Below are 14,480 nucleotides of genomic sequence, written 5' to 3' on the forward strand. Positions count from 1 at the left end.
AGCAAACTCCAGCATCCTGCAGAAGAAACAACTCCTCAAAGGGCACTGGCGCCCAGACCCTGCCACCAAGCAGCGAGCAGACTATGTGCGGCGCCGGCTGGCCAAGTGGAGGCTGGCAGCGCTGCCTAGGCAGCAGAACTACAGTTACCAGCTCATACGTAGGACTGTGCCTGTTGCCTCAGAGAGCAGTGTCCCAGAAGAGGCAAGCAAGGTGGGGGACCCTCCTGCAGGGAGTGGGCCTGCAACTTGGGAGGAGATGAATGTGGCCAGCCTGGGTGCAGGGCTCAGCAGTGGGAAGGGCGCAGTTTCCCATTGGCCTCAAGGACATTGCAAAGCCTTGTGGCTTCATCCTTCCACCACCACTCCCTTAGGAAAAGGATCTCAGTGGGTACTTAGCCATCCTGAAAGTCAGGATGCTTGTTCAGATGGCCAGGTGTGGATTTAGGAGCTGATCATGTAACTCCTAAAAGCTGGTGCTGTTCCCAGACAGCCTCCAAATCTCTGCCCCTCCTGTCAGTGTGACTCCCAACAGTTTGAGTCCCCTGTGCCAGGTGGGTTTGCAAATGGTGAAGGGGCCACTGGCCTCACCCTGGAAACCAGTTGTGTGTGAGGCCTGGTGAACTTGCCATGGCCTGGATGCGAGGTTACTGGAAAGAAGATGACCGCAGCCTGGACAGTTGGCTTGAGCCCCTCTGCCCTTTATGTTATAACACCCTGCACTACCTACCCTGGTTACTACAGCTCAGTATTGGGAGAGCAGACCTGCCATATGGACAGTGTTGGGCAAGCTCTCCTTAGTCCCTCCTCCACATACTGGGCACTGCTGGCACGGACCCCACTATTCAAAGTGCCCAGAGAAAGGTGGTCTTGCCCAGGTGAGTGGGGCCCTGTATCAGCACAGTGATGGTGTGTTCCCGTAGGGTTTTGCCTGCTGTGCCATCAGGGGGTGCTGTCTGGGCCTGTACTGTTGATAGGTGAGGTGTTAACTCCCCTCTCTGGCCGCTTTGCAGAAGCGGAAGATGGAGGAGAGCGACGAGGACACAGTGCAGGCCAAAGTCTTGCGACCCCTGCGGAGCTGCGAGGAGCCCCTGACACCCCCACCGCACTCGCCCACCTCCATGCTGCAGCTGATCCATGACCCGGCATCACCGCGGGGTGTGGTGACGCGCTCATCCCCGGGGGCTGGTCCCAGTGACCACCACAGCGCGAGCCGGGATGAGCGCTTCAAGCGGCGGCAACTGCTGCGGCTCCAGGTCACGGAGCGCACTATGGTGCGGGAGAAGGAGAACAACCCTAGTGGCAAGAAGGAGCTGTCAGAGGTGGAGAAGGCCAAGCTGCATGGCTCCTACCTCACGGTCACACTGCAGAGGCCCGCCAAAGATCTGCACGGCACTTCCATTGTGCCCAAGCTGCAGGCCATCACCGCCTCCTCCACTAATCTGCGGCACTCTCCCCGCGTGGTAGTGCGCCACTGCCCGGCCAGGACGCCCCAGCGGGCTGGGGAGGAGGAGGCAGCAGACGAGGAGGAGGCAGCAGATGAGGAGGAGGAAGAGGAAAGCATGGAGGAGGGCGGGGCGGCCCGGCTGAATGGCAGAGGTGGCCGAGCGCAGGACGGCGAGGAGAGCTGGATGCAGCGCGAGGTGTGGATGTCCGTCTTCCGCTACCTCAGCCGCAGAGAGCTCTGCGAGTGTATGCGGGTGTGCAAGACTTGGTACAAATGGTAAGTGGGGCATGGTGCCACCCCCGCCCTCATCAAAGTCAGTGGACCCCCGCCAGCTGATTAGTACCAAATAGGAGATGACTAGAGCTGGGAGGGTTGTTTCAGGGTTAGTTGCAGCCCCATCACAGCTGGTGCGTATTGGGCCCCTGGCAGAGGTGCCGTGTCCCTCTGGCTCTTGGGTGAGGTATGTTGGTGCTGGAAGTTTGCCATGCTGCTATTTGTGCCATACCTGTTCTCCCTTCAAGAAATACACTTCTCTGAATGGCTCTATTGGGCCGTGGTCAGTCCCTCCATCAGAGAGCATTTCCTGAGTTCCAGTCCCCCACATCCTTGCTAGTGCCCACAGTGACCAGTCCTGCACTCTCCTTACCTTTCCTGTGGTTGACAGTGTCCTGTGTCCACCAGCCCTCTCCTGGTGGCTTTGCAGAACTGTCTCCAGGCTGTACAAACTGACTGTCTGTGGAAGGCGCTGGGGACTGTCTCTGAGCTCTGCACTGTTGCAGTGATCTCCCATGGGGTCCTGAGTATTTCTTACCCCCTCCAGTCCCCAGTCATGATGGGCACATCATGGATACCTGTTCCACCCAGGGGCCTTTTTCTCTCACCTCAGGCTACATGATGGTTCTCATCAAGACAATGGAGTTACCTGTAGCTTGTGTGAGGAGAGCTGGCCACTCAGGCAGAACATGCAGCCTCCTAGCTAGTGAGGTGGGAAGCAGGGACCCGTATTTCCCTAACCCCTCAGCGACTTCAGTGCCCATGAAGGCACAAGCACACTAGATCCTACAGGCCTGCAAGACCCTGTTAGCTGCTAGCCCAGCATGGTCTCTCTTCCAGGCATTCCCCGGTTCTTATTGTAACTAGCAGTGCTGAGATAACCAACTGCCCTGCTGCTGGTTCCCGGGGCAGCCTAACCCCTGTTCTGAGTGTGAGCTGCATGACTGGCATCTGAAATGTCTCCTCCAGCACAAGCTGGAGTGTGTCCAGAGACAGACTGGAGCTGAAGAGCCTGCAGAAGTCTGATTAGCACAGCAAGCCCCTGGGTCCTTTGGAGCATGTTACCACTGGAGTTCCTTCATTCCCTTGGCATCCAGCAGTCTGTATCAGGTGGGGCTATGGGCTCTTCCTGTCCAACCGGCATGTCTCTCTGCATCAGGTGCTGTGACAAGAGATTGTGGACAAAGATTGACTTGAGCAGGTGCAAGTCCATCACTCCCCAGGCCCTGAGTGGCATCATCAAGAGGCAGCCGGTCAGCCTCGACCTTAGCTGGACCAATATCTCCAAAAAACAGCTCACCTGGCTTGTCAACAGGCTGCCAGGTCAGTGGGCCTTGTGCTTGGGGTAGGGTGAGGGGGCTTTTCTCTTTTGCTTTGCCCTTGGCATTACAACCCACACGCTGAACTGCCCCTTGTCTGGTAGCCCCACCACCACTCTGAATAGCCAGCCAGCCTGTGGGTGCCATAGCCCTGTGCCCCTTGTGGATGTCAGAGGTAATCTAGGATTGTTGCCATGTTCATGTATCTTCAGGGTATCTCATGGTACCACCCACTCCCAGGAGTCCTTGTGGATCTTCCTGAGTCACACAGGGAAGCTGGCTCTAGCAGTAAGTTCCCTGTGTCCCCCAGTCCCCGGCATTGAAGAGGAGACCTCCCCATCCCTATTCTGCCAGAATGAAGTAGGAATTCGGTGTCTGTGTACATCCCATCCTGGCCTTCTCTCTCCCAGGGGTGGGCAAGAGGTGAAGTCATTGGAATGTGTTGGCGCGGGTGTGGACAAAGTGTCCTGTTGGTCTCCAATCAGAAAGGAAGCTACAGGGGTATCTTGGAGTTGGGGGCTCTCTTGACTCACTGGTTCCCCCTCTTCCCGGCAGGCCTGAAAGACCTCATCTTAGCAGGCTGTTCCTGGTCTGCAGTGTGTGCGCTCAGTACCTCCAGCTGCCCCCTTCTCAGGACCCTCGATCTTCGGTGGGCAGTAGGAATCAAGGACCCTCAGATCCGGGACTTGCTCACACCTCCCACAGACAAACCCAGTATGTTGGTTCCTGGGTCATACAAGGGTGGGCAATGTGGTTGCGCAAGGAAGGCCTGTGTTCAGGTGGGCAGGGGTTGTAGTTACCAAGAAGAATCTCCAGGGGGCAGTGTTCAGGGAATGGGGTGGGAGCTGTGGTTGCCATGGGATGGGGGTATTTCCTCAGGGATCTGTATTTCTGGGAGCGAGATGAGGGCTGTGGTCTCCAGGTAGTGTTGCAGGGTGATTGGGCTGCACTTATTTATTAGAAGTTCACATCTTGGTGCAGGTGATGAAGTGGGAGGTGCTGGCATGTAGCAGATGGCAATGCATCTAGGGGTGGCCGTGACATGATTGTTTCCCACGCACCTCGGCAGGTCAAGACAATCGCAGCAAACTCCGTAACATGACAGACTTCCGGCTAGCTGGTCTGGACATCACCGATGCCACCCTCCGGCTCATCATCCGCCATATGCCCCTGCTCTCACGACTCGACCTTAGTCACTGCAGCCACCTTACGGACCAGTCGGCCAACCTCCTAACGGCCGTGGGGTCTTCCACACGCAACTCGCTCACTGAGATCAACATGGCAGGTGCCTGCAACCTCTGCACCCTTCCACTGGCACCTTGTGTGGTGCCAGACAGTGCCACTGCTCTGCCTTCATTTACCCTCGCTTTGGATGGGTTCCATGCTGCTGGGGTACAGTGGCGGGATGGGGGTTAGTTTCCATGTTGGCTCAGTTGTGGCCTTTAGCACAGCCCTTCTCCAGAGGGATGAGTGAGCTGTGGGTCTTGGACAATACCTGGCAGCTAGGAATCTGCTCCCAAGGCCGAATGAAGGGGGTGAGCTTGTGTCTTCAGTGCCCCAGATGTTCCTCAGCATCTGCTGCAGGGTTGTCCTCTGAAATCAACACACTTTCCTTTTAAACACATTCAGTCGATAGCCCTTATGGCGAGTGGGGAAACGCGCAGACGGATGAAAATCTTCATTCCACGTGAGAGCAAGATCAAAACTGTTTCATAACTGAGACTCTCCGAGCTGCCCAGATGCCAGTCAGCCCTGCTTCCAGGCTCCCTGGCATATAGCCAGGACCCCCAGCTTGAGCTGGGGCTACAAGGGCTGTGCCAGGCTCCCAGTTCTGTGGCAGCTGACCCAGCAGGTGGGGGGGAAGCAGGCGAGATGGCTGGGAATCAGGCAGGCTTCCACTGTAAGAGTGGATGAAGTGAACACATCCCCATGGAACATTTTGATTTTGTGAAATCAGCCTTTTCTGACACACATTGTCTGACAATTTCCAGCCAGCTCTACATTCCAGACCCAAGGGTTCCCTTAGCTACTAGAACTCACCATCTTCCTCTTGAAAGTTGCAGGGTGAATGATAGAGACCCAGTCCATGGCAGGTGGAAAAGATTAAAATTTAGGGGATGCTTAGATGGAGTTTGTCATCAGATTAAATTCCCGTGGGGGTGCTGCTTTGGATATTCATGGGGCTATGGGGCAGGGGCAGATGTTAGCTGGGGGGGCGGGGGGGGGCTTGCTGTGCTGACTGGGATATTTGGGGGATATTGCTCTGGCTGGGATGTTAGTATAAACCTCAATGTATTTTTCCATTCCTCTAAACTACCCCATGTTCCCAGCTACCTGCCCTAGCCTTCTGCCAAACTTGTCCCAGCTTCCTATGGGGTGTGCAGGGCTATGCGTGGCATGGTGGGGTACTGCGTGCTCTGCTGTAACCCCTTCCTCCTCTTCTGCTCAGGTTGCAATAAGCTGACAGACCAGTCACTGCTGTACCTGCGGCGCATCTCCAACCTCACCCTGATCGACCTCCGAGGCTGCAAGCAGATTACCCGCAAGGCCTGCGAGCATTTCATCTCAGACCTGTCCATCAGCAGCCTCTACTGCCTGTCTGACGAGAAGCTGATCCAGAAAATCAGCTAGAGACCAACCCCAGGCAGACTGAGGAGAAGGAAAGATCCCACCCCATCCCTCTCGGAGAGGCGCTCCTCCTCCCCAGCCCTGTCCTGCTGTGAGGCCAACATCATGCACTCCTCCATCACCCACCTCCACAGGCAGGGCAGTGGCCAACCCCACTCCACTGGGTCTCCTCCTCCTCCTCTTCCTGGGACTTCAGCAGGGGAAGGGGGTCCTGCCAGGCTGACCCATAGCTGAGGAGGAATGGGCTGTGGCCAGGGGAGCTCGTTCTGGAGCCTGGCTGCTGTTAGTCTGAGGTTGTGCAGAGGTATCCACGCAGGGAAACGTGCCCCTCTTTTCTCCCTGCCTTGGCACCCCAAAACAGATTTCACTTCCTACTCAGCATGGGCAAGGGGAGTGTCCTCCCCCTGGAAAAGAGATTGGAGCTGGATGGTATGAAATGAGCGTGCCTGGTCTCTCCAGTAGCACCGTCACGTGTGGCTGTTGAACCTATGGCTTGTCATACTTGGCACACATGCCACAGCTCTGCCCCCTGAGCTTTTCCTCCTCTTGGCCTTGCCTCACTAAGGTGACTGGGGTTTGCCTCCTGCAGCTTGTATGTAGAGGGCAAGAGCCCCATGGCAATGGGTTCTCAAGGCTAGGTGTCTCCCATGGCTAGCCAAGCTTCCACTCCAGAGCAGCGCTAGCCTGCTCAGAGCACCATCTATCCACACCCCCATGAGGATGAGTGTCCAGCCCTTCTGGAAGGGCTGGGGGTGGGTGTCTGCAGAGGCCAGGTCCATCAGAGCTCAGGGAGGACTCAAAAGGTTTCCAGAGGGGTTTCTAGATTCTGCACAGGGTGGGCTACATGCTCTCCCCACCCCCTGGGACAGGCTAGTATCATTGAGAACTCTTGGGATGCTGCGACCAAGAGGAGAGGATCCTTCTCCATCTTGTCACCCAGCGTGTAGCTGTCGGCTCTTGACCTGGGAGATGTGGAGGGGGGCATGAAAGTCCCTGTCCCCCTACCCCTTTAGCTGCCACTTTTCCTTTGCAATGAATGGTCGGTCCAAAGAACCCTCTCTCTTGGGCAGCAGAGAGCTTTTTGCACTTTAAAAAGAAAGGTTGGAATCTTATTTTGGGTCATTTATTTCCCCTCCTCCCCAAAAGTGACTGGACGCTCCCCTGACTGACTGAGCTTGTCGATGTTTAATGCACAGTTTGCACTCTGCTCTCTTCCTGCCTCCCAAATCCTCTCCTTCTAAGCATACTGATAGCACAAAACCAGCCTGCCACGTGTTCCCCCAGCCCCTCTCCAGCCTTACAGGGGAAAAAGGAACTCTAAGCAGCAGGGAAAAGGGGGAGGGACGAGCGGTTGTGAAACCTCAAAGGAGAATCGACCAGATGCACCCTCACTGCTTCAAAAGCAATAAGGGAGGCAGAAGCAGCTGTCACCCCTCCAGCTCTCCCCACAGCCTGCCGGCTCCAAATTCTCTGGCACCAATGACTTCTGCTGCTGCAGTGTTGGCTGGGGGTGGGGGGTGTCTTTTTTGTTTAGATCCACTGAATCCACAGTGGAGGGCTCAGGTCCTGTGCTTCCCCTTCCCTTCCCCTCCCCTCCACTCCCCTCCGCCTCCATATCGTGAGCCTGCTTGCTTGCTGACTGGAACGTGCAAGTGTGATGAATTCCGCAGTGCCTCGGTACATGGGAGTTTTGCTACAATGGATTAAGAGTTTTGGGTGGGGGAGCCCACTTTATCACTGACCAAGGAGTGGAAGCTTTCTGCCATTTTGTTTTTGGTTACTCCTGTGGAAAACAGAAGAATCAAACTACTTTTTTTTTTTTTTTTTTTTTTTTTTTTAAGAAAAGCAGGGGAAGCTATACACAGGAGATATACGTGCATCTGACCTGGGGGACGCTCTGGGCCCGAGGATTTTTGGGCCGGCTTTTCATTTTCAGTTTGAAAAACAAAAGCATCTTAGCTACTGTCACATATGCATTCAGCGCTGAGCAACAGCGGACCAATGAGCCGGGGTGTCCATGGTAGGCAGGAGGAGGAGTCGAGCTGATTGGGTGGAGGGAAGTGGTCAGTCTTTTAACTTCGCTGTCCCACAGCCTTCTGAGACACAGCCTTCCACTAAGTCTGTGGCTTCAGAGACTTAAAAAATTAAAATAAAGGTGTGATACTCGTTCCTGTAGCTGGCCACCACCTTGGAGGGCAAGGGATGAAAATCCACAAAGGAAAGAAGAAAGAAAAATATATATATGAAATCACTTAGTGATTTAAAAAAAAACAACCCTGCTCCCTAAATAAAACTCCCTGAAGAAAGTCACTATTGGTTTAAAGGGTTTTGGTTGTGTTTTCGTGTTTTGTTTTTTTTCCCCCAGAGAAATATTGTAAATATATATTTTTTGTTGGCAATTTAGAGTCCATCTCCAACATTCGTGCTTTAAAATTAAATGTAAGCATTAAGGGTAAAAGAAAACAAGTCTTATGCTGTTTGGGTTGGGGGTTATTATTTGGGGGCAAAGGGAGGGGGAGCTAGTTGGAATTTTTTTGTTTTTATTTTCTCTTCTAAGCATTCTCCAATACTGGTTTTAGAGAGAATCTTTGCTCATAACCTATTACCACATGAACAGGAGAGACATTTGTGGGGGAGGGAGGGGAAGATACCAGCCTCTGAAGGGAAATATTTTGTTTCTTGGGGGTGGATTTTTGGAATAAAAGTTTAAAGAAAACACTGTCAGGTCTGCATGTTTTTTGTGTGGGAGTTGGACATCCCGAGAGAGGGAGGTGAACTCAAGTTGATGGTACCACTCAGTTTCCTAGTTTCACTTCCATCATCGTGTGACCCCTCCAGTGAGCAGAAGAGTATAACAATCCTACCAGGCAATTTATTGTGCATATTTAGCTCTTCCTATTTCAGTTAATGATGTTTCCCTTGTCAAACTCTTGCTAGTTCTCTGATTAGACAGTCTTCAGACCAATATTTTCTGTTGGAAAAAACGATGGTATAGAGATCCTGCAACTCTTCAGGCTCTTGTAAAGTAAAAGATGAAGCACCCGCTATGCATGTTCTGTTGGATGTCATCTTTTGACTCATGTAGGCCCCTCTAATGCCGTAAGTCCGTTGGGAGGCTCAGTACACTGTGTCCTTTCCCAGGCTCCTTCGTAGCTTTGGGTTTTACTGAAGAAAAGCCTTTCTGAAACTTGCTTGATGGGGTTTTTAGCAGGAGGTCAGACTAGATGACAACAGTGGTCCCTTCTGCCCTTAGATCTGTGACTGGACTTAAACCAGACCTAACTGTGTGGCCATACAATCATGTTAATACCTAAGTATTTGGAATGACTTTCAAATGACCTTGGAACAAAAAGTTGGGGTATACTGATGAGACACAGTTGGGAGGCATTGTCAATACAACAGAAGACTGCAATGTTGTACAGGAAGAAGTGGATGACCTTGAGGACTGGAGCAATAGAAATGGGATGAAATTTAATAGTACAAAGTTCAGGATCATGCACTTAGACACTAATGAAATTGCTATAAACTCAGGGCTTCTCCGTTGGAAATGGCTGAAGGAGAAAGGCCTAGGTGTATAGCTGATCGTGGAATGACTGAGCCAACTGTATGATGTGGCTGTGAAAAAGGAAAATGTGATTGTAGGATGAATCTGGAGAGGTATTTCCAGTAGAAAGAGGGAAGTATTAATACCACTTTAGGAGGCAGGGGTAAGCCTCTGGAATACTGCACCCAGATGTGGTCATGCAGGTTCAAGACCAATGAATTCAAACTGGGCCAGGTGCAGAGCAGTGCTGCTAGCATGATTAGGGGTGTGGCTTACAAGAGGAGACTGAAGAGCTTGGCTATTTCGCCCGACAAAACAAAGGTGGGGGAGTGGGATCTGATCGCTCTCTCTCTGAATACATCGGGGTTGTAAACACCAGTGAGGGAGAAGAGCTGTTGAAGCTAACGGCACAAAAGCAAATAGGGATAAACTGGCCATAAACAAAGTTAGGCTGGAAATTAGGAGCTTTGTAACCATCAGAGCAGTGAGATTCCAGGATGGCCTCCTCCTAGCGGGGATTGGGAAGAGGGGGGACAACTTGACTTATTTTTAAAATTGAGCTTGATCAATTTATGGATTATATAACAGGGCTGCCTGTGATTGCAGGGAACCAGAATTGATGACCTGGGGTGGCCCTTCCACTCCTGTGTCCTACACTCAACTGAAACCCAACTTTTCCCATCTGCTCCTTTCATTCAATCACTTTGGGGTTTGCATATAAAAAGCAAACAAGTGACTCTGATTCAGTGTCTGACTGCTGCTACTTGGTTCCGTGAGCTTGTCACAGATTTATTTCCATCCTCTTTAACATCTGTTTCATTCAAGCTTTCTGGCTAAGATCATGTCCAAACTTTCCTTCCAACCCTTTGTCTCCCTGTGCTCCTGACATCCTGAAAAACAAGCTTTTTTGCCTTAATCTTTCTTGCCTGGGCTAACTTGAAAACTAGCTTGAAATCTCACGGTCCATTGCACCCATCTGTATGTTAAGGCTGACTTGTCTAACAGCACAGTGGACCAAAACATGTTAGTGATGGCTACAGGCCTAGATTCCCTATATTTCCACCGCCCCCTTCAATGAGGGATTGAAAAATGAGAATTCACCAACCCATCCCAAAAACAACAAGGAGTCCGGTGGCACCTTAAAGACTAACAGATTTATTTGGGCATAAGCTTTCATGGGCTAGAACCCACTTCATCCCATTCCATCCCATCCCATTCACATTATGATCATTTATTGAGGTCTTACAACCCCAGTCATGGACCAGGACTCAGGGCGCTAGGTGCTGTACAAACACAACAAAAAGAAAGATGGTCCTTTCCCCAGAGTCTACAGTCTAACTCATCATTCGTACCAATGTACAGGGGATGGTTTTAGTAGTCTTCCTCCCTCCCCCTTTTTAATACCTGTTTTAACGTTGGAGTTCTAGATAGTGAATATCTAGCTGTACATGCTTTTCCAGACAGCTTCTGTCCCAAGGAGCTCTTGGCCAGTAGCATCTTCTCTTTGGAAGCTTCCAGTTCCATGTTCTGAATGCCAAGGCAAGCGCAGGCTGGCTGTATGACAGTAGTGCCTGGAGGGGCCCTGTTGCATGATGCGCTGCAGATACACACTGCAACAGTCCCTCCCCAAAGAGCTCAGTCAGAATAGGCAAAGCTGAGAGAGGGAAAGCAGGCCCAGCGATGGCAAGTGACAAAGGAATGCTTTTCAAAAGTCAATGGGATTTAGAGTATGAGGTACCTAAATCACCTTGGAAAAGGAGATAGGGTCCGGAGTCACTTGCCACTTCTGAAAACATTGCCTTTGGTCAGCGTCATCCGCTAGGGCAATATGTAGTGCCAATCCATGGGGTCATCTGCACTCTCGCTCTCTCAGTAACTTGAACTCTGCGTCTTGTTCCTTATTCTTTTTCAGGGGAAGTTGTCTGTGCCTTGGTCACGGTGACTCTTCATATTCCCCTGCCGCGGGCTCCGGATCACCCTCCTTAGAATCAAGTGTGCTAAATGCAAAGACACTCTTGTTGACTATTCGACTGCTGATTGCAACCTGGGAATAGAAACTGGGGAGTAAAAGGCCTATTGGGAATCCTGTGAAGCTATCTGAATGATAGAAATGGAGCTGTCCTTCCTGGCCCTGTGCAAACCAGTGGGGAAATAGGATTCTCTGCCTGTCTGGACACCTTGCTAGAAACACAGTTAGGAAGATGTGCATGAATTTGAAGAGAGGAGACAGCTGTAAACAACTCAGTGGGCACTAGCCACCTCTGAGCTAAAAATGGATCCACTTCATGAAACTGCCATTGCTCAGACCTTTCCCTGCAGAGACATTTACTCTGTCAATGGAGGTGTAACCCTTTTTCCACCCCATGGGTAAGGTATAGGTATAAGGAAATTGATCAGAGTGAAACTGATGGGCTTCCTGCATGGGAGCTGGTCTTTCCCAAAATGGACAGGTGATGGCAATGTAACCCTGGCAATGAGAAAAGGAGCTGGTGTGTAGATCCCTTTTGAGAACTGTTGCAACCCCACTCACTGATGAATGGGGGAACTTTTTCTGCCTAGCTAACAGCAAATGAAGGAGATAAACCCAGGAGCTCAGACAGGAACAGGCCACCCCTGCTGGGCTTCCGGCTTCTGCTAGTGGCCTGATTGCACACTGTGCAGCACAATTTCAGGCCATAGGAGACTCACCTATGGGGATGCCAGTTTTCTCTTGGATGCCATTTCCCCACCCCTACTACGTGGTCCCTTTGGAGGAGTGCGGGCTCTTCCCCATCCCCTTGCACCTGTGCCACAGCCCCTCGTGCTTCTGCTTTCCGCTGCTCAGAAACCCAAGCCATGTTCCTGCTCCCTGCCATGTCTTGCTGCCTGCACCCTTTCATGTGGCCTGTGCCCTGCTGGAGCTTCTCCCCTGGTGTCCTTCACTCATGCAACCTCCTCAGCTTCACATACTGCCAGGCTCTGCCCTGGTTCCTCCTTTTGATCCCTCCACCTGCAGAGCAGGGAAGGGTGGGAGGGAAAGTTTTTCCTTTCACTTTCTCTGCCCTGCAAAGTCAACTTAGCAGCCTGCACTGCTGTCCCACCCTGGCTGCCTTTAATTTCTCCTCTACCTTCCCTAGTTTGCCCCACAACCCAGTTCCTGACGGGTGTTCCTTTCCCCCTGCCCCCATTCCTGGGGTCTCTGCCTGCCACAGGAGTCTCCTATCACCTACCTTCTGGCTGAGATTTCCCCAAGTGACTCTTCTGGGTGCCCTTTTAAAGAAACTTGATTTGTGGGTGTTCAGCTGGGGGAAGAGGGATCTGAAATTAATCCCAGGCCCTTGAAAGTGTCTCAAATAGGTCACCCCAAGTCACCTTCAAACCTTTGGCCATCAACCCGATTCTAGCAATGGGGTCTTGGCAGGCCCAGCAGGAGATGAATCATGACCTGCCTTTCTATCCACAGAATGCACTGCTCTTTCCTTTGCGCTTTGCTTTGCCTTTAATGGAGCTGAGCCATTTAAGCCCAGATCTTTGAAGGGTTTTAGGCTGCTAACTTCCTCTGAAATGAATACGGTAAGTGCCTAAATACCTTTTAAGAAGCTGGGCCCTGGAGACCCTCTGAAACATGCACTGGCTTCGGAACAAAGAGTGAAGGGCTACAAAGGCAGATGAAGTCATTCAACGTGCTGCCCAGCTGTCCCCTGCCACTCAGGAGCCGTGCCTCAAAAAGTGGTGCAGGTGAGTTGGCCATAACAGACGATTATGAAGAGCGAAAGCCCCATCCTAGAAGTGACCTAAAGAATCAAAATGGCCAGACTCTCTGGATGGCAGAAAGCAACATGTCTGGTGCCAAGAATTCCCAGCAGGACTGGACAGCTCGAATTCCCAAGTGATGGAGCAATGCTGCAGCTTAAAGAGCAACCTGGAGACGACTGCAACAGTGATGATGATGGTAAAATTGCACTAGAGTCAAACCTGAGTTATTGGGGTCATTACAGGAGTAACCAGGTGCTGAGGGAGTTGGCTGATGTGATTGCAGATCCATTGGCCATTATCTTTGAAAATTTGTGGCAATTGGGGGAGGTCCCAGATGATTGGAAAAAGGCTAATATAGTGCCCATATTTTAAAAAGGGAAGAAAGAGAACCAGGGGAACTACAGACTCGCTTCAGTTCCTGGCAAAATCATGGAGCATGTCCTCAAGGAATCCATTTTGAAGCACTTGGAGGAGAGGAAAGTGATCAGGAACAGTCAACATGGGTTCACCAAGGGCAAGTTATGCCTGATCAACCTGATTGCCTTCTATGATAACTGGCTGTGTAGATATGGGGAAAGCGGTGGATGTGATATGTCTTGACTTTATCAAAAACTTTGCTAAGTCTCCCACAGTATTCTTGCCAGCAAGTTAAAGAAGTATGAACTATAAGGTGGATAGAAAACTAGCTAGATTGTCGAGCTCAACGGGTAGTGATCAACGGCTCAATGTCTAGTTGGCAGCCAGTATCAAGTGGAGTGCCCCAGAGGTTGGTCCTGGGGCCAGTTTTGTTCAACATCTTTATTAATGATCTGGATGATGGTATGAATTGCACCCTCAGCAAGTTTGAAGATGACACTAAGCTGGGGGGAAAGAGGTAGATATGCTGGAGGGTAGGGATAGGGTCCAGAGTGACCTAGACAAATTGGAGGATTGGGCCAAAAGAAATCTGATGAGGTTCAACAAGGACAAGTGCAGAGTCCTGCACTTAGGAAGGAAGAATCCCATGCACCGCTACAGGCTGGGGCCTGACTGGCTAAGCAGCAGTTCTTCAGAAAAGGACCTGGGGATTACAGTGGACTAGAATCTGGATATGAGTCAGCAGTGTGCCCTTGTTGCCGAGAAGCCATATGGCATATTGGGCTGTATAAGTAGGAGCATTGCCAGCAGATCGGGGGAAGCGATTATTCCCCTCTATTTGGCACTTGTGAGGCTACACCTGGAGTATTGTGTCCAGTTTTGGTCCCCCCCACTACAGAAGGGATGTGGGAAAAATTGGAGAGTCCAGCGGAGGGCAACAAAAATGATTAGGGGGCTGGGGCATATGACTTACGTGGAGAGGCTGAGGGAATTGGGCTTATTTAGTCTACAGAAGAGAAGAGTGAGGTGGGATTTGATAGCAGCCTTCAACTACCTGAAGGGGAGTTCCAAAGAGGATGGAGCTCAGCTGTTCTCAATGGTGGCAGATGACACAACAAGAAGCAATGGTCTCAAGTTGCAGTAGGGGAGGTCTAGGTTGGATATTAGGAAACACTATTTC

General features: G+C 51.4%; 1 protein-coding gene across 2 annotated transcripts in view; it reads left to right on the top strand.

Annotated features, from left to right (window-relative positions):
- Positions 1 to 7,493, top strand: part of KDM2A (lysine demethylase 2A) — an 84,396-nt gene extending 76,903 nt beyond the window's left edge. For both annotated transcript variants that reach the window (XM_084631075.1, XM_084631076.1), the window contains 5 exons: positions 1,011 to 1,720; positions 2,877 to 3,040; positions 3,592 to 3,750; positions 4,106 to 4,321; positions 5,486 to 7,493. In XM_084631075.1, the coding sequence (XP_084487201.1) occupies positions 1,011 to 1,720; positions 2,877 to 3,040; positions 3,592 to 3,750; positions 4,106 to 4,321; positions 5,486 to 5,667 (1,431 nt within the window). In that variant the 3' untranslated portion in view covers positions 5,668 to 7,493. The remainder of the gene's footprint in view (positions 1 to 1,010; positions 1,721 to 2,876; positions 3,041 to 3,591; positions 3,751 to 4,105; positions 4,322 to 5,485) is intronic.
- Positions 7,494 to 14,480: the final 6,987 nt, after the last annotated feature.

This window comes from Lepidochelys olivacea (genome assembly GCF_965140295.1).
Source record: "Lepidochelys olivacea isolate rLepOli2 genome assembly, chromosome: 6".
Taxonomy (NCBI): Eukaryota; Metazoa; Chordata; order Testudines; family Cheloniidae; genus Lepidochelys; species Lepidochelys olivacea.